A 26,663-nucleotide genomic window follows, 5' to 3' on the forward strand; every position below is an offset into this window, starting at 1 on the left:
AACCATGCAATATGCTTATAACTGAGCTGTTTGCAATCTTTCTAGCAGTATTTTTCTTTGGAGTTACCTTCCTTGACTACTGCTTTTTGTGATCTGGTAGTTATCCATTCTTAATGTGTTTAAAGTTTGTCTGGGTGACATTTGTTGCATCTAGTTCTTATGTTAGAGTGTCTTAAAATGTCAAATGTTTTATGCAATTTGAACTCTATCATGTCTGTGAAACCTCTATCAATCAGGTCTCTACTCATTGCAAAGTGAAATGAGATTATTTTGAATTTGGTTTTTCTCTTAAATTTCATAATAGCAAGGATTATTTTTTTTTAACCAGAAAAACACTCCTATTTTTTCCTGGTGTTATGTACTTCCTCACTGAAACAGTGACCGCCTCATATGATGTGCAGTGCTCTGCACAGCAAAGCCTTATAAATGTGAGGACATGAAGAATACGTGAGAACATAAATAATTAACATGAATTTCAACACTAATTTCAACATAAGTTTCACCATCCCAAATGTATCTTCTTGGAGATCATTCACTGAAGCACCTTAATTCAGATGCAAAAAGTGACAAATCTTTTTAAGAAGTGAGTGAGCCTTTAAACCTTTGCCTTTACAAGGGAAAGTCATAGTTTCAACAGGTGATTTAGGTATTGTTTCTTTCATGCATTATATGTCACTGCAATAGCTGCTTGGCTGAAAGCTTACTGCCTGTATTGAGCAAAATGAAGGTGAGATGGGGATTAAGAAACAATCTTTCAGATGTGCCTTTAAACAAAGATCCATCTGTTTCCTATGGACAATAATAGGCTACAGAAAGTTTTTTGTACGCACATCAGTTTGTTTGGATGTCCTTCGCCAAAGAAATCCTTGTTGCTCACTTCTGGGCAGCCAGATGGACCCTGGCTGGCATCAGCCACCTCCATACAGGGAGCTGGAGTTTGACAGCCCTCCACTGTGCAATGGCACTGCGGCATCTTCAAGAAGTGTTGGGGATGCTTAAAAGTATAAAATATTTTCTCAGTGCCCATAACTGTGAAGGGAAATCCCTTTCAGGTCTTGATGTCCTCCCCGCTGCAGCTGCAAAGACCATGTTTCTGCAGCACTGGAGCCTGGGTGTCTGTGCCTTGGTGCAGGTGCGCAGCACACATTCACCTCCTGGGCAGGAGGAGGAGTTGGGATTGCTCAAGCAGTGGTGTTGGGGTGAGGCGGCTCTGAGTCAGGCACTAACACATCTGCCTGCTGCTCCTGGCAGCTTAAAGCACAAGAAACTGCCTGGCTGAGACTCCTCTGAACCCATCCACTGCACGTTTCACACCTGGTTCAGACGCGGAAAAGACCACCATGGGGTTGTTCTTCAGTAAAAGCCAGGTAAGGAAAGGAAAAAGGAGACTCTGTGATGAGTTGTGTAGACAGCCCCTTGACGGCAGGGAATACCTGCTGTAGGATGTGGTGTTCTGCCTCCTGTACTTTCAGCTCTGAGATTTCTTCTTCAGCAGCAAGGCTGAGAACAAAGTGGGGCTTCTGCCTAGGTTTTGCGCCTGCTTTGTGTTTTGGCCTTGAGGAATGAAAGGATTTTCATGCTGCAGTAATTTAACTACTTTGAAAATTCCTAATTAAAAAAAAAAAAAAAGAGATATCTTTTTATACATTGCTGTTGTCCTTCACTTCCATCCAACTGGGCTAGGCAAAACAACCTACTGAGGGAATATAAGGACGTGTCACTATTGTCAGTGAGTTCATTGGGAAAGCCAGGAAACTAATATTATGTGATGCATTAAATACAGCTCTTTTAAAATCTGTGGGTGGTTTGGGGCATAAGGGAATGAATGGTGGCACATTGTTATATACCGACCTATGTGCTTGTTGCAGTGATATTCCCTGCTCTATAGGTAGAGTGCTTGAACTGTTGCATCACTGCTTAGTTTTGCTCTTTCTCTTTTGCTCCTCTTGGTTGTTGGTGGGGTGGTTTGTTGTTTGTATTTTTTGTTTGTTGTTTTTGTTGATTTGGGTGTTGGTTGGGGTTTTTTTTAATTTATTTATTTTTTTTATTTAGAGCATTAAATGTTCAGATTTTCATCCTTTTATTCCTTTAAAAAAGGCAATTATCTAGGGAACAAAGTACCTCAGCTTCAGACCCCGTACTTTCGATTAAACACCATGTTTGTCTGATCCTTGCATAGGATGGGAGAGAATGACAAAATCGAGCCAGTTTCCTGGCAGGTTTGATAACCACTTATGGCTAGGTGGTTTCCCAAGATTTCCATTGACACTTCCCTGTGACTTTTGCAAAAGGGAAGATCAGATGAGCTGAATTACTCAGACAGAAATAATTACAGAGTTCTTCCTTTCACTTCCACCTACTGAGAAGTTTGGGATAGGTCTCTGGAAGACACTTTTCAGGTCCTCATTGTCTGGGAGCCAGCACTGCTCTACGTCAAACATAACAATGTAGTGATATAGCTATAAACCAGCTGACAAGCAGCATCATTACACCATGATATCGTTACTAATTCCTGCCCTGCTAGATTCTCTGCTATTTGTTGTGAAATACAGTGAATATATTTAACATCCTTTGAATTCGCGCAGAGATGTGTGTGTGTCAGCTGTATTAATAACACTGCAAGGCTCACTATCATACATTCCTTGTTGGGTTGCAAGAGTCAGACACCTCAGGTCAAGGGTTACCACAAGTTTCTTCAGAATGGAAAATGGAGGACATCAGATATTTGGTTTGTGGTGGAATGTACATTCTGGCTCTCTGGCCACACCTGGCTGCAAACCTAGGATGAAGGAGAAGAAAATGCAAAAGAAAGAACTCCAGTTCAGAAATGTCTTGGATTGTTGGAACTGTAACACTTAATTCAATGCTATCTCTGACTGTGCTTCTGTTCTTTCTCCCCTCATACTCATCCTACACCTTTTGTATGCTGCTCAACAGACAGAACCCTCTCCATGCAACTTGCTTACTGTAAAAATCATACGGATGAAAAACGCCAGGAAGGCAGATTTGTGTGAGTATCTTTGCTATAACCCTGGAGCATCAACATGCTTGTAAAACTATTTGGAATATAACCAAGTGTCACAAACACTGACGAGTATTTATAAAAGAAGAGAGACAAGATGCATAACTTCAGTATGCTGAAGATGAGATGGCATAGGTGGAAGATATTATTTATTTTATCTTCATCAGTGAAAATTTGAAGTCTAGCCACGAGTTGTAGTTCAGATGTTTGCACAGAATGCATAAAATGTTTCACATATGAATCTTCAAAGAAAGGTATTTTTATCCACAGAGAAGGCTATAAGAAGTTTAGATGGGGCACTTCTTTCTATGATTCCTTCTTACAGTGATGTCCACCCTGTGCATCCCTGGGCCTATTGCAGAATATTTTATGTGAGCTCAGGACTGCTTACTTGACATCGCTCGTGGACTGTCATATTTGATTCAGCCATGGGAACAGCCATGTTTCAAAACTTAGCGGAGGGCTCACAGTGTCAGCTTTTTCTGTTCTTTATTGCTTTTAGAAAATGTCCAGGAATGAGAGTTATGTGCAAGTTTATTAGTGCTCCATAAATATCTGAACTGCAAAGCACTAGAAAAAGTCTGTGAATGACAGTCACCTCCACTCTAAGGAGATGGCTGATTGTCTTATGTTCACTCATTTATACAAATAAGAAGGTCTGGATTTAGCAATTTTCTCTAGGAACCAGACCAAAATTAATTTCTTCAGTTAAAATGACGTAAGACAAGACATTTGTTTGGGCCTTTCCAAAGTGATTTGTTTCGAGTTCCGCTATAGTTTCTTTAGATAACAAAGGTATGTGAGGAGTTTCTTACTCCAATTTTTATTGAAGAGAAGTGAGACGCTTTGTTGTTGCTGAATGTATGGGGAAGAAGGATCTGCATGAACCTTCCTACTGGACTACATTTAAAGCGCAGAAAGGAGATTTGAAGCTCAGTTATACACTGGAGAGAAATCCCTTGCTACAGCTAAAACCTAATTGAAGGTACAAAAGTGCAGTCTGAACTGAAAGAAAAAGGTGTGGCAAACTCTAGCCTTTAGATACCTCCCCACAAAACTGTGTTTTATTAAACCATTTGCCTGAGAATGAGCTTACCAACTTCCTCTCCAGCTTTTTCTTATCTAGATTAATGCTTTCTATTTATATCATGTCTTGAAATTGTTTATATTCTGGAGGATGTTTCCTATGTTTTGATGCTATTCTTCTCTACACTAGGAAGTTTCTATGGCAAGGGACACGTACTGAAATGCGCAGGCATTTCTGCTTCGTAGTCCAAGACACATCCCACCAGCCTGTAAAGCTGCTTAAAGAAGCAGTTTGAATAACAAAGGTACCTTCGGAGCATGCCAGAGGGTCCAGAGCAGTAGTAAAGCCGCAGCACTGGCTTTCAAGACTAAGGCTCTTTTGTCTTACTCTGTAAAGCATATTCTGGATGTTGACTTGAAAACAGAACAGCAGGCATTCACTGCCAACATTGCCAAGCTATAATCTGTTTGAAACAACAGTATCAGTCAAAATATTGAGGGAAAAAAAAATGTAGAAACAAACCAAAACTAACATTTCCAAAAAGTGAATGCTTTACTTGTTGGGTACCTTCATCATGTAGGAAAAGAAAATCATAGAATCATCCTGCCTTGCTTATGCTTGATTGCTGGATCTGTTTTTGAATGACAGCTTCTTAATTCTAGTAACATTTCATTTTGCTGAGTTGAAAATTTGCCATGGCATTTATCAGAAAGGTCTGCTTTTAAACCATTTCAGGACTTAGTTTTCTAGGCAGCCAGACTTGTAAAAGTCACATATTTCAATGAGATACTCTTGATCGTAAAAAAATAATCCTATATTTCAAATATTTTAATAAATTAATTTAACCTCTGGTTAAACTCACTGGCAATGTGAAAGTCCAAATTACATGTTGGTAACTGTATTAGACTTTCACTGAGAGGCAGAAAAATGGGAAACTTACAATAAAAAATGTACCACTTGTACAAAATTTTGCTGGTTTGTGTGCAAAACTGGGAGAATATTGGTGAGCTGTTTCAGTCCTACTAACAGCTCCCTAGAGATTAGCTTGACACAGCCTTAGGAGACCCAGGAGCATGTGTACCTTGGTGACCAGTGATGTAAACTTCTTTATAATACCATTTTCCTAACACTGATTATTTTTTTTTCTCATTCTTCCTTTTCACAGCTGTTTGTGTCATTTTTCTTCTCCTGCAAACTTTTCTAGATAGAACAAGTTGAGAGGTGTCACCTATTTCTCATGCGTCTTACAGATTTTTAACAATTTAAATCAGCTCATTCTGTCTGTCGTCAATTGTGCCATCCTTTTGTTTCCAAAGTCAATCCCATTTTGTTATTTTCTCCTGTCATGATCACTTCTCGCACTAGGTTTCTGTTGAGTTTTTGGTTCACTTTGTTTAATATTTATCTAGTGTTTAGATTTATCAACCTGCTGCTGCAAGTTAACTTCATTATTGGTCTATCTGCTTAATTTTCCAGGTAATTGAGATGGAAAATTAATCCCTAACAATAGACCCTCAAAACTGCACTAACATCTCTCATGGAATACATAATACAACACCTTGAATGGAAGTTCAGTGCATAAGATAGTATTATCTTAGTTTTATCTAAGAAAATTTTCATTCTGCTTTTCAAATCCTAAATCTTTTTAATGCACCCTTGCACTGTGCTGTCTCTTCTTCCCACCGACCCATCAGTGTCTAAATTATAACACTAATTTCCATTTGTGCACTGATGCATAGCTGATAGCATTGATACCACCTTTGAAACTAGGGCCTTGTTTTTGTTCTTCACATTCCCCCTTCCTACTGAACACACCTACGTCCCCATCAGGCTTACTGGGGCTCTGGATATTCTGGACCTCTGAACACTTGCCAGTTCCCAGATTTGGGTGTGTATCCCATCTGTATCCTGACTCCCTGATAGAGTGAGACATGGATGTGCACCAAGACAATCCACCCTTAAGAACATGGCTTTCTCTGCAGAATATTACAGATTTCAAGCTCAGCCTCTCAGTCCTTGAGCAATCACTATAGCTCTAGAACAGAAGTATATGTCTTCTTGCAGCACATGGTTCAGCTTGGGAAATCACCATGGCAGGAGACTACTGATGCCGAAAGTTTGTGAGCTCCGGGTAGAGACTGGACAAGTTCATAGAAGAAAAATCCTGTGAAGTTTGGCTTAGGAAGTCTCTGAATCTTAAACTATGAAGGCTGAGAGAGTATTATATGATGCCTGCCCCCTTCTACCCTTCCTTAGGCACCCACCACTAAATGTGGGGCATATTCTCCTCTGGTGTTCATCTCTAAGAGGACCAAGGATCTTTCCCCAAAAATGACAAAGGAGCTAAAGAACAAGATACTGGAGAAAAATAAAATCATTAAGTGGAGTTAACAAACGGCAAAGAAAACAAAACAGACTGCTAAGGTTTAAAAAAAAGGTTAGTAACAGGCAACTGTATGTGGGCGCCAAGCTGAGGAATTAAAATTCCATCAATCCCCGCTTCTTGAAAACATCCAAGAGACTCACTGCCTGTGGGTCCTGGGCTAATTAGACCTTTGACTGATGTAGTTAAAAATATTCTTCAGCATTTTATTAATAAGAAAATGATATTTTTTTAAGCTTTTTTTTTTTTTTTTAATTAGGCTTGTTAATTTTTCGAAATTTCCAAGTTTGGTCTTTTTTAATATAAGGCTTATATTATTTTGGGTACAACATGCTATAAAATTATTAAGTATGTTTCAAATTTTTATCAAAACCCATATTTTGCAGCATTACAGTAACAGTTCGTGGATAGGGTTTTGAGATCCTCAAAAGAAACAGTGAAATACATTATTGCTCGAGGACCTATGGTCCAATGTGATACTTAACTGCAGGAACCCGCGGGCTTCATCCGGTGTTCTGTTCTTGCACTGTTGCTATTGTTTCATCATTACTTATTGCTTAGTTCAACATTTAAGCAGTTGCAGTTACTCACCAACAGCCTATTGTTCTAGGTGCTGCTTGAAATCTCATTATAAAATAAGAGGATGTGGACTGATAAAGGGAGAAAATGGGGGGGGAGGTGGAAGGAAGTAAGGTTATTTAGCTAGATCTCAGCAAACAGAAGTTTTAAGCAGGGATGTAAATGAGACTGGTGGTACTGTTGTAGAGATACTTGGAGGGTGCTCAACCCAATGTGAAGGGCAGGGTGGGACAGAGTGTGAAAAGTTTTTACTGCAGTTTAGCTATTTTAGGAGGTAAATGTTGAATGTTTCCTGGAAGCAGGAACTGATCTCCCAGGACTGAATGAATTCTGACAGTCTGCGAAGAGCCTTGAGAACGGAGAATTTAAATTAGAAAAATTAATTTAAATTAATTAAAAATCATTATTAAAATTATTTAAATTATAAAATTAATTTAAATTAATTTAAATTAAAATTAATATTTAAATTAAAAATATTTAAATTAAAAACTTAGATTTTTTATTTATTTTAAAAAAGAATATTAAAAGTTCCAGTGATCAAAATTATCTAATATTCACCACTCTAGAAAAAAGCAATGTCTGACTGTCCACCCAGTCTCAGCCAGATCTCTGCTCAGCTCCACAGTGTGGGAGGAAGATGAAAAATGCTTTTCTCAGTTGGTGGTGATAGTTTATGATTTGTGACATGGATGGGTCCGAGTGCAGGGAGACATGATGAAGGAAATGATCTGGGCAAACGGTGTTTGAGACCACATTCTTGGTTCAGATCGTTTGAGCACAATAATAACTATAGCCTAACAGTCATGAAGAAATCTAGCCCCTAGAAATAGTCTCAATGTGAGCACTTAAAGGCAGTCCAAGAGGAGAAAGACATCCAGCTTTCTGGCCAGGTTACCAGCAGTCTGGAGGTTTCTTCTTTAAGCATCAAAAGTGGAAGAATTAAAATGAAACCATTTTCATTTAGTCCTGTTTGAATTTGAGCTGTCTATGAGGCAGGTGAGATATTAGATTGAGCCAAGAGCAAGATTTTTAGCTTGAACAAGAACAAGATTTTAGCTTGAGCCCTGTATTTTGGGATGCAGCATGGTGTTTTTTCAGCATGGGTCATGTTGCTGCAATGCTTTCTAATGGTACATCACAATTACAATCCAGTCCTGCTATTATCCTGGAAGATAATTAGAAACTTAGTGTAATAACTGGACGAAGAGACCGTGCTTTCATAAACACCTGCTGCCACACCTGCTTTTGGCAGGATATTGCCCCACAGTGATACCATGGCTGCCAACCCGAGCATGTTTGACGACTGCTCACGTGTCGTGGTTGAGGGGAGGGACACGACAGATCCCTGCTGCGAAGCTCTGCGGTGTGTATCATGTTTGAGCATAATTGCGGTAGTTAGGTGGTGGTTAGGCTTACGTACCAGGGTAGTGATGATTTGCTTGCATGTGGCTGGCAATGGGAACCTTGTATATGTATGTGGAAAGGCACTTGATACAAGGCAATGGGATATTGTGGTGTAACCAACCTGCTTGGGCACAGGATGCGCTATGGAGTGCCAGTTCTCACATCTCCTTGTACCTGGAGCTGGTTGGGCAGAGTGTGGTCCTGAGGTATCTGAGATATGTAAGAAAGGTTCCTGGGTGTTCTAAGTGCCTCCCTCACAACACCTGGAAAACACGTCACGAACAAGGGATAATTAAGTTTCAGAGGACACCTCTGAAGCGCAAAAGGCATAACCAAACACATTTTGCAGATGGGAAGAGGGAAACATGCTTGTTTAGTGCTGGTGTCAGAAGTCCTACAGTGAAAGTCAGAGATTTAAGTGAGGTCAGGGCTCTGCTGTCTAAGTAGTTATTTCTTAAAGGCATATGATACCGTGCAAAAGCAGAGAGTGATCACCTACAGAAAAAATTGATATAGTTTTGAAATAATACATTGTTCTTCTCAACTGACAAAGTCAGTGCATGTATTGCTATTTGGGAAATGCCAGTGACATGAACTTTGGATCACTCACAGACATGCATTTGGCCATTTCTGACCTTCTTCCTAGTGGGGACAAGAGCTGACAGCAGTCTGTGCTAATATCAACCTGGACTTCCCAAGAGCCAAAAAATATTTTCATATGGATATTTCCTGTATGCACACTGAAGTTTGGGAGCTATTAGGACTGTTAGAAGCTCAGGTCATTTCCATGTGTTTCGATAATTTTTTTAGAATTTATATATCTTTGTATATACCACAGCTACCTTAATCAAAGTTACTCTTTTTTCATTCAGTTACTCAAACAAAAATGACTTATGTCTCAGGCAAGTTAGGGGAAAAAATGAAGTCTGGCTTTGTTAATTCTTCAGTTACACGGGACTGCGATAAAGGGCCAAGTTGATTATTCTGTTTCCCAAAGCTAGGTCTACCAGCAAAACTGAGTGGGACAAGACACAAGTCTATGCAGATGAAGGTGTGTCTGCTATGCAATGGCAAGAATGCTTGAGTAGGTGGCGTTACAAATAGAGGAACTACAATGCTAATGATGGGATTGGCATTTATGAGCAATACTCCCCCATGCTGTCTTTGGCATTAGAGTAGGTTGTCATCCCTAACTAACAGATCTTGTTCTGTAGGGTGATCATCCCTGACTTTTGAGTGTGGGTCCACAGGATTTTTAATCTCGTGATTCACATTTGTCTTTTATTTCCTAATAATGATGACAAAACATATTTGGAGCAAATTCTTATGACCTCAGAATGAAAGTGCTTATTGATGATACAGACCTGCAGACTGTCTTCCCAACTGAGCTCCATCATAGATTATGGATGTTCAGGGCCAAAGCTGCGATGTGAAACAGTGGTTAGCAGCAAACTATGCAAATGGCCTCTTCAGCTGAGAAAGGAAAATAAAAACATTAAAGCTGCTCTCCCTACATCTGGAAACATTAAAATTAATAGATAAATGTTATGACCTGAACATGCCTCTAATGGAAACAACAAAGCAATGCAATCTTGTGTAAAGAAGCAACATCAACTCGCTCTGTGCTGGGAAGCATGGGCAAACTTTCACCTGCACGTAAAGTGTTGTAAAAGCCTTTACCACTCTGGCTGAGGCACTGAGATGAAGGTGAAAACAGTGACATTAAGCAACATTTTTTTTGTACAGCTTTACTGGTGAAAAATTTGCCTTGGGACTTTCTCAAAGTACATGTTACACCACAAAACTGTTCAGCATTTCCATGCTTTTCTTACATGTGCTTATTTTAACCCATTTCACAGAGGATTAAGTGCAATTTATCTCCACAGAGTGTCAGTTTTTTATTTTTGAAAGGCTTTTTTATTGTTTTTTCCCTTAAAAAACTCTGTTGTTGAGCTTTATGGTGTGCATGTGTTCCCTTCTTTAACTTCACAAAATGGAAGAAAGCAGACTGGAATCAGTCTGCTGGAAGACCTGGTTTCTGTGACAGCAATGGAACTCCATGGGAACCTTCAGTGCAATGAGCTCCTTCCTGCCTTGCACTGGCAGCCAGATGTGCTAGAGAAAGAAAGGATGCTCCAGAAAGTAGAAAAGACAGAACTTACAGCCAGAGCTACCCCAGAAATTTTAAAGGCATGTTTATGCCTAACTTTGGAAGCCCTTTGAAGTCTGATATAAATAGACAATGCCTATGTATTTCTTTGAAAAGGAATGCAATGTAACTGTGTATTTTGAATGTTTATTGTTTTTTCCAGCAGTTAAAAGAAGTAGTTCTCAATTAGAACAAACTGCTGGGCTTGCACAAAAGAATCTGGTTGTCTAGCACTGGCTCTAAGATACCTTAGCTGGCATCTTTGCCTGTTTTCTGCATATTGTCCTATGTTCTATGCTTCAAAATTCAATGCCTTGTGGGGTACTAGGTATGTTTAACTGGTCCATTGCTTTCACACTTTCCCCCTCTTCAACAGTTACCCAATCCGATTGCTATGTGAGCCTGAGCCTGCCAACAGCTTCTGTTCAGCATTTCCGCACCAAGACAGTCCAGAACAGCAAGAACCCAACATGGAATGAAACCTTCCACTTCACTATTCAGAGTCAGGTTAAGGTAAGATCATGGCTATTCATAACAGGTATTCTTACCTGCTATCAAAGTACCATACAGCGCTTCCGCTCTGCAGGTGTTTCTGAGTTCCCTCATGAAGTATTCACACTTTCTTACTGTAGATATTTAGCTTTTCATGGTTGGATAAGCCTGTATCTGGCCGCATAGCCAATAGAGTCTGTAGAGAGCAACTGCAGAAATTCTATTTTTTCAGTTTTGATCTTCTTTCCCAAGTTCCTTCAGCTAAAATGAAATATCTGTAGCATGTTTATTCAACCTTATAATGTGTTTGCTTGTTTGGTTTTTTTGATCCCAGAACATTCTGGAGCTTAAAGTTTGTGATGAGGACAACACAACCGAAGATGACCATCTCCTCACCGTTTTCTTTGATGTCTCTAAAATCCAGCTTGGAGAAAACATTCAGCTATCTTTCCAGCTGAATCCACAGGTATGGGTAAAATTCAAGGGCAAAGCTAAGGGAATGCTGTCAGGTGAGAATGTGGCTATCTCAGCTTTTCTTAATATCTATTTTGCCACCTGAGTATGTCCATATGTTTCAGTGGTTGATGTCAAGTGTTACTTTCGTAACTACAGCAGGTTTTGGGTTCTGCTTCTACAGACAGGGTTGGCCAGTGTTATAAGGCTTGATTGCTTGCTATCCTTGATGTCAAAATATCAAGAGTTTACCCCAATAGTTTTGCAGGTGCAGCTGGTGTTTCTGAGCTGTGTGTTTTATCCTGCAGTCCTAAACCCCAAACCCAATGTGACATTCAGCTTATTTGGAAAATGAAGATGACATAGCTTACATAGCTGAACTATTCAAAAATTTGAACTTTCAGCAGGTCTTGATTTCATCTGGTTGAGACAACTTTATAATGAAGTTTTAAGGACAGTGTTTAGGCCTACAAATACGAGAGCGAGTGTTGAATTAATACCTCTTTTAGAAAGGCTGTTCCTCCATGCTGTTTTTTCATAGTATCATAGAGTGGTTAGACCTTAACATCGTCTAGTTCCAATCCTCTCCTATGGGCAGGGACGCCTCACACTAGACCAGATTGCTTAAGGCCCTGTCCAGCCTGGCCTTGAAACTTTTCCTTAGTGCTCAAACTGGGAAGGCAATAAGATAATGCACAAAACCTACAAAGGAGAGAGAAAATCTCAGGAGGAGGCAATTACAAAAGATGAAGATGAAGTCTGAGCACACAAAAAGCTATGTGTGCAGACTTCACCAAACCAAAGCACACCATCCAGAACATCCTGGGCTATATATGGTTAAGTGTGCCACCATGCTCATGTGTTGCCAGGCACATCTGAGCAGGCTGTGGCTGAGGGCTGGGAGAGGGGCAGGATGATTTGGATGCACCAGAGAAATCCAGCCTTGCTCTTGCTGAGGATTAGTGAGGACTGTAAGAGCTTGTAGGAGGGGAAAGGAAGGGAATTGTGGCTCTCCTATGAAACAGTGAGGGGTTAACCTATGTCTGCAGAAAGGGGAGTAACTGCTTACATGTAAAATGTATTACATTTATCCTGCAAGATCTAAACTAATGGATACGATGTTAGAAGCATGGAACACTAGAAATATGACATATACAATGTGAAGAAAATGAAATCTGCTGCATGTGCTGTAACTAGGTGGACACTAGTTTATAGAGAGACCCCTGAAAAGCACAGATTCCCTTGGGGTATCTCTGATCACAAGAGAACCAACCTGCAGTGACAGACTTCATTTTCTTTTGCAGGGAAAAGAGGAGCTGGAGGTTGAATTCACAATGGAGAGCAGGTACGTAAGGTCAAATAGATGATCAACAGAAATGTAAGTCAGAGACAAAATATTGCTGACACAAAACCTGTGTTTATACTTGCTGCCCCCTGACACTGTCACTGGGTGAATAGAATAGAGATGAACTTTGGGTGCTCAGGAGATGCTTCTGCAAGGCATTTAATGAAGAAGGGGTGCATGACAGTGCATGATGCGTGTGTGTCTACACTGGGCATCCAGACACATGGAGAATCTAGCACAGATGTTGATGAAAGCATAGAGTTGTCCCTGATGGCTGCCACTCACCAGGCTACAAGGGGCATCCTGCAAAGGAGGTTGTTTTAAGTTTCAAACCCCTCTCGCTGCTGACTGTGAGATCCCAGGTGCTTGCTTTGTCATAACAATGTGGGGAAAATGATACTTGAAATTTGGATTAGTTGTAGGAATAGATTAAATTTTAGTTTTACTGTGTTTCTGTGCTGACCGCACAGTTAATGGAGAGAATGGGCATGCAAATCAGTCCTACTGCTGCTGTTGATTTTTAAGGTAAATGGTAATATTTTTTCTTTTTGTTTTTTTTGTTATGGGATGTTGGATGAATTCACCAGCTTTTCAGTTCTGTTCCCCAGGTTTAAACTGAGCAATATGGGGCAATAATGTAATTATGCCATCCCTGTGTTAACTTGCTTCAGTGTGTCAGAAAACAATCCTGTCTGATAAGTAAGGAGCTCTTCCATTCAGCAGATATCCATAAACAGTTTAAATTTCAGACTGAAGCCTGTAAGAGGCAAATTGGATTGAATGTCCAGCTAGAATTTCTGATGCTGTTTGCCCATGCAGCCTGTTCAAAGGTGGATTTTTAAAGATAACGAATTTATGATTAAAGCAAGGTCAAAAAACTCAACCAAACAGATAAAAGAGAGTGCTGGTTTTGAACTGATTGCTTTCCATTTTGTCTTTTAGTCCGGATCCTCCTGAAAACATTGTTACTAATGGAGTTTTAGTGGTAATTTTTTTTTTCATAATCCTTTCCCTGCCGTATAGCAATGCTTATTGCAAAGCTAGAATTAAAGATTCCGGGTAGTTGCTCCACACAGTGACATGAAGGCATTGGCCAAGAGGCAGGCTAAAGCTGGTGTCAGCACTGGCTTTCCCACATGATCCCTGCAAGTGACTCATGCTGGGAGAGGCTGCAGCTGCAAAAAGCTGTTGCTGCCACCAGTGCTCATCTCTGCCCAATCCCAGGTGGGCTCAGACATCTCTCTGGGATCTGCGAGGGAGATCCTGGCTGAGCACCCTGCCCAGGACCCTTCCCTGCAGCCAGTCCTCCCCCAGGCCCTTTGGGGCTGCTTCTCAAGCAGGGAGTGAGCAGATCCCTCCTATTTCCTCATCTCTACATGAGCTGTGATTTCCCATGTGGAAGCCCAGTGCCACTTCCCTAGATCTAGTAGAGGGGTTATAAGGCACCATCTCTCCCCTGAGGTGTATGCTCCAAGCCCTGTGTACTGCACATGACTGAGGGACCAACCAAGGCAGAGCTCTACTAACAGCAAGCACCTTTTCCTCTTGCCCTGGTTGTCTTTTACAGTCCCGTGAAGTTTCCTGTTTGGATGTGCAGGTGAATGGCGGGAGGCTGAGTAAGGACAGTACAGGTGAGCCTTTCACTGACTTATAAAGCAAATCTGGATGCCACTTTATGGCAAAATGCTCAGTGTTTCACACTTGAACCTCTGGGTTTGAAGTTATTTAGGATGCAAGACAATATCACTGACGCCAGTGGCCTGTGGAGGAGGCTGTAGTTGGTAAAAAGTAGATTATTATAGAACATGGTGTGATGAGCATGCAGTCTGGTTTCCCCACAAAATGCTTTGCTCTACAATTGTGTCAGATGCTTGTAATATTTTAAAGTATTTGTGGGAACTGATTATTTTATTTTTTTAGAAAATAGAATGAGGACTGGGGCACATTTATAATTTTAACTTCTTTAAAATTTCTTTCAGTATAACAATGTAAAACATGACACTCAATATATTGCCAAAGACAATCGTTGCAGATTTTAAGCAGTGCATTGATACATAGTTGAGTCTGTTCTTGTGGACCTGTGCATCTCCTATGCAATTTTAAACTCACTCTGACTTTTCCTGATGGCCCCAATCCAGCAAACTGCTTAAGCACATGGATGGTCCAGTTGAACTCAAGTTGAGCTCAGTGAAGATGTGGCTGAAAATGCTTGACTGGGATAAATCTTTTGAATGATGATTATATACTTTTGAGTGTGTGGATTTGCAGAGTATTTTTCGTCTTGAACGTGTGTTGATTTAATTCCATATAAAGACTGTTTTTCAGTTACTTGAAAACACATATCTGAGGTTTATTGTGTGAAAGCAAAACCACCACACATTATTTTTGTAGGTGTGAGAAACTATTTCAAAAGAAATATTACAGGTTGAAGTAAAGCGAAACAGGATGGAAGGACTGAGATTTTTCTGGTTCCAAAGAGAATTGTCCTCTGCTACCAAACCAGTTCCTCCGAAAAGTCTGACATTTTCAAAATACCTTATTATTATACCAGAATAATATTTTGGTACCACATACTGTCTTATTGCTGAGGTACTTTGAAAATTACAGATTTTCAGGAGAGAGAGTGCTTTTTTCCCCTCAAAACTGTTATCAGCCGTGAATCGTTTTCTAATAAATAGAGTGGTGGACTCAGCAGCAGGAGTATATATGGAAGTGCAGTGCAGCTATAGCAGTAGGTGCTGTATGGCATGCTCTGTACATGAGCTCTAAAGCTAAAACCTAAAGGCTGAGATAAGAGCATATTTATTTATCCAATACTTTGAGTATCAAAATAATTACTTAGGAAAAACGTATATTACATTACTGTGCAGAAAAATTATCCACCTTTTTTTAAGAACTTGAATTTGAAACTCCTTTGCTTCAGAGAGAAAGTTTGCATTAACTGTGGATGGGTCATATGAAGGAACCCGGATCCACACACTGAGCTCCTGCCTCTGCCGGACCTCCCCGGCCAGGTTCCACTACATCAAGTATAGTCACTCGGCACTCACCGTGGCTCTACCACGGAGGAGACGGCTCAGCCGGGTAGGTGACCACCACTAATGTGTAGCTGGCTCTTTGCTGTGTATTTCTTTGGGGGCCTCTGAGACCTGAGTGTGTGTGCAGATGTGTGTATGCATGGAACTGGTAAGTTCATGTGTAAGTGAGGTGGGAGAAACTGCTTTTACCCCTTTTTCCCCCTTTTTTGTGTAATGTTAACTGTCATTACTTTTTTTAACCCTTTTTTCTAGTCTATCTCAAGTCAAAATGAAAGAGATATGAACGAGTCTGTGACTCTAGCTCTGAACTCACTTCCTATACAAGAGAAAATAACAGTAGCAGAGGTGAGAACAAGTCTTTCTTAATAAAAACCAGCCCAACATATGGACTGACTGATGTTTGACATATTCAGTCTGGTGGGTGACAAGTCTTACAGTTCAGTGATTCAGTTCCTGTCAGAAATGACAAATGCTACAGTCTAAGGTGTGAATGACAATCACTCTGCAACTATGCAATATTTGTTCTGCCTGTGGTTCTAGGCATGCTGCTCAACCCTGTTCTGAGTTTAAACTAATTTCCTCAGGACATATCTAACATGTTCATCAACATAGTATGCAAGATAACAGTAATGGATATGACTATTAAGACTTACATTTGTTAAGGGAGAGCCTGAAGAGGAGGATAAAACAGAGAACATCCATATGCCTGTGGTTTAGATGTCCAGATTTCAATAACATTCCCAGAAAGTGAAGGTTGAATTAGGTGTTCAGCTATGAAAACATGAGGGACTTTAAGCCCAACTGGCTTGGGAGAATGGCCCACTTCTATTCAGCCTAGACTGTACTGGAGCTCATTATGTCTCTCACAGCCCAGACCATGGCTGGTCAGATTCTGCAGCTGCGTTGCTGACTGCAAAGACAGTGAAACTCAGCTCATAGATGAAGTGGGGGAGGAAGGTGCAGGATTAACCACCTGAGCATGCTCACACTGTTTGTATTGCGATTTTCAGGACAGGACAATTGACTTGTACACAAAGGCAAGTGAATGGTAAGTGTGTCTCCAGCAAGACCTGATCCTGTAATTAGGAGACATTTGCACCTACACAAAGCTCGTTTGAAATCAGCAGGGGTCCATGCAGGCTCAATTGTAAGCAGAGGTGTGTTTGTCTTTGAGTTGCAGGCTTTTGTTTGTCAGGTTTTCCTTTTTCAGTGATGGAGAATTAAATCATGTGTACCATTTCCTCCAAGTTTCCAAGCTTTTAGTGCAGCTAAATAAGTAGATCTCAATTTGTGTGTGCTATTATGCCCACAGATGGAGAGAGCAGCTCCACAAAGAAATCAGATTTCTGTATTATAAAACCAATAACACAAATAACACAAAGGCATGGTAGCTGTTTCCCTAAACTGCAGTGCTTGTTGGCTGGTTATCTACTTATAAGCACACATGGCAGCAAAAATGAATTACATGAGCAAATAAAACCAGAAACGTGTTGTGGGTACCTTGTTACCATACCAGGACAGTAAGTCATGTTCTGTTCTGCCTTCCCTTTCGCATTCTTGTTAGTAGCTGCAGCAATTAGCAGAGGCCTGTCTGTGCTGTTTCTCTTTCTCATTTACACAAACTGGTCTGTAAACACACACAAGCGTAGATGGAATTGACCATGGTGAATAATAATATAACAATATTTGTGCCCTGGTCTCAGGACTCAGGGTCTGTTTTACAGGGCAAGAAATCTAGATGCTCGCCTGGGGTTTGACCTGTGCACTGATGAACAGAATTTCCTGCAAAACCGAAGGAAGGTGGTTGCTGATGCACTGAAAAGTGTTCTTCATCTGGAGGAAGATCTGCAAGAGCATGAGGTAGCTAGGAAAGGCACTATTGGAGTACTTTACTCTCTCCTTCCCTCAACCCTGGAGATGAGGAGTGATTTCTCACCTCAATCTGGATGACACGTGAGAACCTCTGTCAGCTCCAGGACACTGTTTGCAGCCAGGGTTATCTCAGCTGGATAGCTCAACAGTCTGTCTGGATGAGCAAAGTCTCTATTTCCAGTCGGCTTTCAAGTGGATCATTTGAAGGAACTTCAAACCAAGGGGGTTGCTCCATGTTTTTTAAAAAATCCTTCCTGAGGTGCCAAGATCTTCTACTATACCTCACAGGGATATCCAACAACCTGTATTATTTATAACTTACAGAGCAGTTGTTTTATCTCTAATTATGTGTTATTAGCGTCTGAATGTTGCTTTTGCACATCTGTCATCTTTTGATATGGATGTGCTTTAATGCCATTTCTCAACCTCTTCTTTTTGCCTTTTTCTGTGTTGAACAGGTGCCTATAGTGGCCGTGACCACAGCAGGATGTGGGATAAGAGCACTTACTGGCATGTATGGCAGCATTTTGGGCCTTCAAAAGTTGCGTGTTCTGGATTGCGTTTCATACATCAGTGGCTCCTCTGGCACAACATGGTGAGGAGTCATTTTGATACTGCTATTTGGATCTTGTGGTGTTAAACAAAACCCATGCTTTGTCTAGTTTTAAATCTTGAAAATGGTAAATGGGGTCTCGAGTTATTACTTCCAGCTTTGTCTGTGAATGACAAGGTCACCTATGAAAGGTCTATTATGCATCATACATTTGGTGTAATTGAAGTGATTTATCTGTCACCAAAAGAGGAAATTTTATTGGAAGTGCAACCATCCTTAATCCTATGCAAAATGATTCTTTATGGTTACTTACTGTTGAACAGAAGCAGCATAGACAGCTGGTGTAGCTGCTTGCTTTGGATCCCAGATCTGATTGACTTTAGTCTTGTGTTTCTGCTCAAAGTAAGCTCAAAGAGTAACCTAAAGATGAAACAATAGGTGCTCAAAGGTCTGCAAAGTATATCCTCTGCGTTTCAAAAGCATCTTCTTCATTTCTTTCCACTCTCCATTGTATTTTCTGCCTGCAGGACAATGACAAAACTGTATGAAGATGCTGATTGGTCACGTAAGGATCTTGGAGAAATAATTATTGAAGCTCGGAAGCAAGCAGCCAAGTGTAAGATGGGAGCTTTTTGCTTGAGAAGTCTGAGGAATTATTACAGAGAGCTGAGCCAAAGGACCCAAGCAGGACATAAAACGTCTTTTATTGATCTGTGGGGGCTCATGATTGAAGCCATGCTAAATGATGGGGTAATGTCTATACATCTTCTCATAAATTTGTGACTTTATGACCTTTATAAGAAATTAAAACCCTAGGAAGAGACACTTGGTATATAGGCAGAACACCACTTATCTACATTAATAACTTGGAGACATAGTGTATGTCTACACTGGAGCCTAAAGTGTGGTTGAGTGTAACATAGAAATGCTCAGACTAGCACTAAAATAACCAGCATGCTAATTAACACTGTAGCTGTCCAAGAAGTTTTTCAGCTTCTTGGGTGGTTTTTATGGCCCGATGCTTTAATGTCTCCATTGCTGCAGCACTTGCACTAGCTGCAGCCATACTTTGAATGTACTGAAGATGTACCACATATGTAGTTACTGCAATTTGTGTTACAGTGATGAGAAAGTATACAGATCCAGAGTTCCTGAGACATTTTACGTAGAGAAACTTTGATTTTGAAGGTGCCTTTCAGCTACTTTGGATTTGATCTCTTAGGACCTCCGGTTCCTAATTGTTGTAATGACACAAGCAAAACTTTCCATATTAGCCAGCAGACTGATGATAGCTGGAGAAATAGCTATTTTATTTTAAAATCTTATAAACGTGGTTTCTATTTTGTCCAGGTGAAACAGGTAAAATTATGTACTGTAATTTCATAGCGTATTTCAAGTTGTATTTCTGGCCTCAGTGTTACATAGTAAAATTTGCTAGAATTTAATTTGTCTGTAGTGCACTTGAAATCTGCATTTCTTATACAAGAGAAGTTGTTAGTATTGGACAGCTCACGGATTTTTCCTCTGTGGATCTAAACTTTCAATATGGTTTTCAAAAAAGATGTTGACTAAGAAGGGCCATTAACATGATGCCTTGAAGAACTCGTATGTTTAACAGATGAAGTATGTGATAACAGCTGAATTACCCAGACCTGCCATATTTTTTCATTTATATTTAGCAAAGAAAAGTTAGAATAGCATGTGAAGCAGCCCATTACTGTCATTGTATACTGAATATGAAACATGGCTGCTTATCTTAACAGCAATTATTCCGGTTCCCATGATATTCTTGCCCTCTGTTATTCAAGCATGTGGAAAAAGATTTAGGAGGAAATTCAGGAAAATTATATCACATATTCAGATTTACAAGCTGATGTCTTCAAGGAACTGATTATCAGATAATGTGTTGTTTTTTTTTCCAAATCCAGAAATGCCACCACAGACTTTCTGATCAACGTCAGGCAGTGAATCAGGGTCAGAACCCACTGCCCATCTACCTTGCCCTCAATGTCAAGGATAAAGTTGCCACCAAAGATTTTAGAGGTAATGTTCCCATTCTGGAAAAGAGCTATGTTTTCACCTGGGGAGATACAGCGTGGGAATGCTGGAAATAATGATGAGTTGTTTTAAATTCTCACTTCACACCAGGAGAAGTCCTGTTCAGAGGTGTAAAGAGTAACTGTTCAGCCATAGGATAGACAGCAGCAGTTCAGTATTTTGTAAGATCTTCTGGCATGTAAGTGTGCATGTTCAGACATTAATTTCAGACTAATAACACAATATAGATCCACGATACTGTCTCAGAAACATTATGAATTCTTATAGAAAGTGTTTCACTGGAGCTTTAGGTTTGCTTAATGTGTGTTTTTCACGATTGACTAAAGGCAGGAACCAATAGAAGTCAAACTGTGTTTTAGTTAGAGCACAGATTGCTATCCCACTTGCCAGATAAAAAGAAAGAATTAAAATTTTCCCTTAGCCCTGGCATTGTTCTTTCATAAACCCACAGACTGTGTGATAGCTGGTTCAGTGGTGGCTCTCAGCAGGGTTTGCTCAGGGCACATGCTAAGCCAGTTTGTCTGTGAGGGTTGACACCTGAAAGGCTTATTCTGTATCTGGCAACTGGACTGTTTTTAGTAGCAGAGCTAATGTTGCTGGTGCTTGTGTTGGCAGAGTGGGTAGAGTTCACACCGTATGAGGTGGGCTTCCTGAAGTACGGTGCCTTCATTCGTGCAGAGGATTTTGGCAGTGAGTTCTTCATGGGTCGCCTGATGAAGAAGCTTCCCGAGTCCCGAATCTGCTTCATGCAAGGTGACTCACCAGCCTGGGAGAGTGACAACATTTTCATACAAACACTAATGATGTTAGAAATTAGTCCCCAGAAACCTGTTGTTCTGCTTGTGGCAGCAGAGGTACTGGGTCAGTCAGCTGAAATTCAACATGTCTTCTGAGACTCATTCACCTGCAAAAGTGGTTTTATCATTTAGACTAAGATAAAATGAAACTAAAATGACAAAAAAGTTGTTATATACCTTTGTGAGTGCTTGTGAAGCACCACTATTTCTTATAGCTTACAAAACCTTTGAGAACTGGAGACCTACGACACTGTGGAAGCTGATGGAAATGGTAAGATGAAATAAATAGGGCAAGAAAGAGGGGAATCAGAGAAGGAGCTGGCTGAAAATATTTCTTTATCAAATGAAAAGGGAAATGCAAATAGGAAAATGACAATGTAAAATTTCAAAAAAAAAAAAAAAAAAAAAAAGAAAAAAGAAAAATAAGTTCCAGGTAAAACATGGCAGAAGGGAAAATCCTTTGAAATTTCTTCTCAAATAATTCTGCCTTCTGAGTCAGCTCTACTGCTGAAACTGATGTCTGGGAAAATTGGATAGAAACAGAAAAAAGTGAAAGAGCAGCTGTGGAAGGAGCAGAGACAATTTTAAAAAGAACTTCCTTGTGTTTACCTCAGCACTACTTATTATACCTCTCCCACTTCCTAGGAATGTGGAGTAGTATCTTCTCCAAAAACCTCTTGGATGCCTGGCACGCAGCTGACAATTCAGAGGACTTCTGGCACAGATGGACCCATGATAAAGTGGCTGAAATAGGTAAATCTCAGGTTTTTGAAAAAACACTCGAACTCTTATGTTTGGGTTTATATAAATATTTTTCAAGTTTCTGTTGAATTCAGCTGTCCACAGCCAAATCAAATTGAACAAACTTTTTTTAAAAGCAAAAATATTTAATTTAAAAATAAAATATTCAAAATTTTTCTATTCTTTTCAAAATAAACCTTGAGTTTCATATTTAACCTACATGGAATGTAAAAGCAGTAATTCATTTAAATGTATAAATAAAATTATTTTTCCTGTGGTTTTTTATTTGTGTGGGAAAGTGAATTACTTTAATGTGTACTCAGAAAAATGAGAAAAATATGAAGAAAACGAGAAAAATGATCCTTTAGTCAGATAGAATCATAGAATAAAATCATAGACTAGTTTGGGTTGGAAGGGACCTTAAAGCTCATCTAGTTCCCATCCCTCTTCCATGGACAGGGACACCTTCTGGTAGATTAGGTAGCTCTCAAAGCTCCATCCAATCTGGCCTTAGCTTGGACAAGGGTCAGAGCCAATTTGGGTTTACAAAATGAAAGTAAGTTTGTATTTTCGTCAAGAAATTAACAGAACTCACAGCAGACTGTAGGGAAAAATAACACAATGCTGAGAGCTGTCCCTTTCTCCTCCTTGCGTCTAACCTCCCCTTACCTGTGGTTATAATTCAATTGCATGTCATTTATACCGTATATATCTAGAGGAACGACCAGACTTGCCTGAGAAGCCATATGAGATGGCTACATGCATGTTCACTCCTACGAGTGGCCTCTCCACGACTCTCCGGGATATCCTGACAGACCGTCCTGCTGTGTCCAAGTACCACAACTTCCTGAGGGGCTTCCAGATGCACAACGAGTACATCCAGCAGGAGCATTTCGCAAAGTGGAAAGGTGTGGACAGCACTCCCACCTATGCACCTCAGTGGTCATCATGGGAGGCACAGGGCTATGAATTAGTGAGGGCCATTTAAACATCTTGAGGAGAGCTGAGTGGGTGCAGTTCACGGATTTGGAAACACCAACAAAACCTGAGTGGAGAGGCTAAAAGAAGCTTTCGGATTGTTGCATTCTACCCCAAAGCAAAGGGGAAATCCAGGATGGGAGGGAGATTTGCCTTCCTTTTGCTTTACAGATGTATTTTTGCAAGTTTGCTAATAACTCTGAATCTTTTACTCTTTAGACACATTGCTAGACGCTTCTCCTAATGACCTGAGAGGCAACTCAGAGCACCTGGAGCTGGTAGATGCAGCTTTCTTCTTTGAAACCAGCTGTCCACCCCTTTTGAGACCAGAGCGGAAAGTGGACCTCATCATACACTTAAATTACACTGGTGGATCACAGACCTTGGTGAGAAGTCTGAAAACTGTCTTGGTTTAATAATTGTTTTCCCTCTGCTTTCCACAACTTTCAGACAGTTGTCTGTAAAACATGGAATGCAGTGAAAATTAGTAACAGAGTGTTTCCAAACCTTAGAAGAAGAATGAAAATTCCCAGAGGGGAAAATATCTTTAGCTTTCTCCAGCTACTTCTGAAATAGCCCTAAACACTTTACCAATGAAATACAGCATGGCACGCTGTGTCGATTGTCATGATTGTTGAGCTGCAACTTCTATTGCAATTATATGTAAGATTTAATAGCACAGCTATAGCTGGGAAAACTTTGTGATTCAGATGCTGAATTTAATCTGCATTTTCCTTTAATATATATTTTATATGATTTTCTAGCTGTTCAAGAGCAACCTCATGAGTGAAGAATTTCTTCATCTTTATTTTTATCTCTTTTAATAAATAGAATTTTTCTCCTTAAATAATGGGCTTGAAGCAAGATATTAAAGGCATTTACTATGTTCACAGAAATCTGACTTAGTTAAAATGGTTATATAGATTTTGAAAGTGGTATTTACCACATAAAAAGGTGGATCTAGTCTTCCGAATACAGACTTGGAATTGTAAACCTGTCCTTGAACAGCACCACAGAAAACACAAAGTTCTTTGCTTCAGGTTCTGTCATTTTTTTCAAGTGGAAGATACTTCAATGCTTGTACGTTGAGCTGCCACATGACAAATATTTGTCCCTATACTGTAGCTGAAAAACTTGCATTACATTTCTTTCTTGTACTCACAAGTCTTCTGGAAATATTTAATTCAAACAAACTGAGGTGGTACTTCAGTGTTTTGTTAGATAATTCAACAATGTTGCTCATCACAAATAAGCTTTTTGATGAATGCTTTTACTATTTTGAGAAGTACTGTTTTGAGGTCTAACATATTTTACTTTGAAATCTCATATTATTTCTAAAATCCAAAGTTATAGGTTGGTCTCAAAACCTTGCTGAAATCTATTGAGGTCAACTCACAAGTTATACCGCTATACAGATAATTTGATTATGAATCTTACTGTCTTGGACTGAAAATTTAGTTTTGTTTAGATCCATAATTTTCTGACTTAGTTCTCACTTAATTAATGATGCTCTATAACATGCTTTCAATTAATCTGTTCTGTTCCTAAATCATGTTCCCATTTTAGAAATGTGCCTTGGTATGTATTTAAACCCTTTTTACCATCTTGATATTAGGTGTTTTCCTGGAAGACTATTTCCAAATAGTTCCTCAGGGAAGAGAAAAACATATCTGTAGCTGCTGGTGCTCACATTATTGCTGGCTGTCCAGTGCTAGCACTCTATTTTGTGTAACCTGGCTTGAATTATAGGGCTTCAGCAGCAGCCTGATCTTGGGTATCTTTTCCATTCTTTATGCTGCTGCTGTTGGGCCATGATCAGCCCCTGACGCAGGCTTGCAGATACTTCTCGGAGCAGGGAATTCCGTTTCCCAGCATTGACCTGAAGGACGATGAGAAGAACCTGAAGGAATGCTACATGTTCGATGGTGCAGATACCCCAGGAGCTCCTCTGCTGCTGTATTTTCCATTGGTGAATGACACCTTCCAAAAATATGTAGCACCTGGTAAGTTAACAGTACCCATCTGATTTCATTGACCGAATGAATGTTCTCACTCCCTGGATGTTTTTTCACCTGCTCCAATACAAAAATCCTTTGTTCACTTGTTTCTACTAGAGAATATATTGCAAAAGGGGTTGACACAAACCATTTTTGAAATCAGGTCAAATCTTGGTCATAACTTTAAGTCTGAGTCTTGATGCAATTCAGTGAAAGAAGAAACAAGTTCTGCAAGTAGAGGAATGGGAACTAATTTCTTCTTGTGATCTCCAAAAGTTTACTTTATCATACAGAATAAAACATATTTTTCAGATGATGTATTTTTATGATGGTCAGATTTAGTGGTAAATTACCTGTCCAGTACATGGGCATTCTATGGAGGGCCACTGTGCTTTCTATTTGTGCTGTTTAATGTTATCGGTTGCTTATTTTGGAAACTGAAAGCAATAGTGCACGAACTAATACAGTCACTGTGTAATTTTTGGGCTAGTATTTGAGGTTCAGGCTTTGTTGTCACAACGATTTCCAAGGCTATTAACATTCTGCTTCTTCCTGTCCTGTATATCTTTATTCCTTTTACCTTTAGTATGTATTCTACTTGACAACCTGTAGGTTGACTTGAGCATGTGACCGTATAAAATGACACGCCACGAGCTGGCCAGTAGAAGGTGCTGTTTGCAATAGAATGATATTTAGTGACACAATTTCAATAGAATTTGTTCAGACATCATAGCACTGCACTTGTCTTCACAGCAATTGTGATCTTTCTAAATTATTCTTCTCATAGTCTCTCAGAGTACTGTAATTTCCTGAGATAATACAAGCACCCTTTTTTGTTTCCCTTGACAGGCATGACACGTAGCGCTGCTGAAATGGAATTGGGCAAGGTTGATATCTCCAGTTTCTGCTCTCCATACTCAACGAGGGAGGTCTCGCTGAAAGCAGAAGATTTCAACAAGCTGCTGAAGCTGACTGATTACAACATCATGAACAACGAGAACACGATTCTTCAGGCCTTGCGCATGGCTGTGGCACGGAAGAAACAAGCTCTTAGCCACCCAGAATCACAAGCACAGTCCTCTGCTTGAACAGCATTTTCCTCTCCCTTACTAAGTATTTACCATGACAGCACATATGCAATACCTACTTCATTGTTCTTGGCAGCTGCCATCTATTTCTAAGATTAACTAACCTTCTCAAAAAAGAAAACTTGAAGTATTTGTTTCAAATCCACACAGTTCTATTCACTAAGTAGGAGTTGCTTTTTTGACCTGGAGATGTGATACCAAACACAGCAGTCTGTGTCGTTAGCACCATCTCACTGTGATGCTCTAGTGGCAAACGTCCAGCTGTGTGTGACATGGAAATAGTTTTAGCTTTCTATCCCTGCAACCTCTTATTGTCTTGGTGGCTAGTCACTAGTATTTTCTCATCTGTAAAATATTCCAACATTTCATTGAGACCAGTGGTTGTAAATCCATAAAGCCCTCTTGACACACAAAAGGTGGTGACCATGCACTATCTATTTACTACTTGGTTTTATTAACTTGAATTAAATGGTATTCTACCTTTCAGGAGTTTTGTTTCCCAACAGCTTTTTTGTCATGAACTGTGGTGAAATATATAGATATATCTTATGAAGGTTTTTGATTTTTCAAAGCTGCATTGAATAATCGATGTATGGATGATGGCCATTTAGGTTTTTGATGACATCTCTTCTTATCAATTAAACCAAACTTATGAATTTGTTTTGAAGGACCATTGCCATTTCCTCT

The 26,663-nt window shown here is 39.9% G+C and overlaps 1 protein-coding gene across 1 annotated transcript; it reads left to right on the forward strand.

The window, feature by feature from the left end:
• Positions 1 to 1,340: 1,340 nt before the first annotated feature.
• Positions 1,341 to 25,976, forward strand: LOC308221328 (cytosolic phospholipase A2 epsilon-like; the record flags this gene model as incomplete). Its single annotated transcript, XM_080618313.1, has 20 exons — positions 1,341 to 1,367; positions 2,938 to 3,010; positions 10,941 to 11,077; positions 11,391 to 11,522; positions 12,814 to 12,854; positions 13,797 to 13,839; positions 14,422 to 14,485; positions 15,778 to 15,938; positions 16,145 to 16,237; positions 16,903 to 16,940; positions 17,596 to 17,752; positions 18,223 to 18,359; positions 18,845 to 19,067; positions 20,246 to 20,360; positions 20,991 to 21,128; positions 21,818 to 21,925; positions 22,630 to 22,821; positions 23,111 to 23,277; positions 24,711 to 24,894; positions 25,738 to 25,976. 20 exons carry the CDS (start codon positions 1,341 to 1,343, stop codon positions 25,974 to 25,976), a joined length of 2,469 nt encoding a protein of 822 aa, XP_080474439.1.
• Positions 25,977 to 26,663: the final 687 nt, after the last annotated feature.

Source organism: Psittacula echo (assembly GCF_963264785.1).
Source record: "Psittacula echo genome assembly, chromosome: 5".
NCBI classification, from domain to species: domain Eukaryota; kingdom Metazoa; phylum Chordata; class Aves; order Psittaciformes; family Psittacidae; genus Psittacula; species Psittacula echo.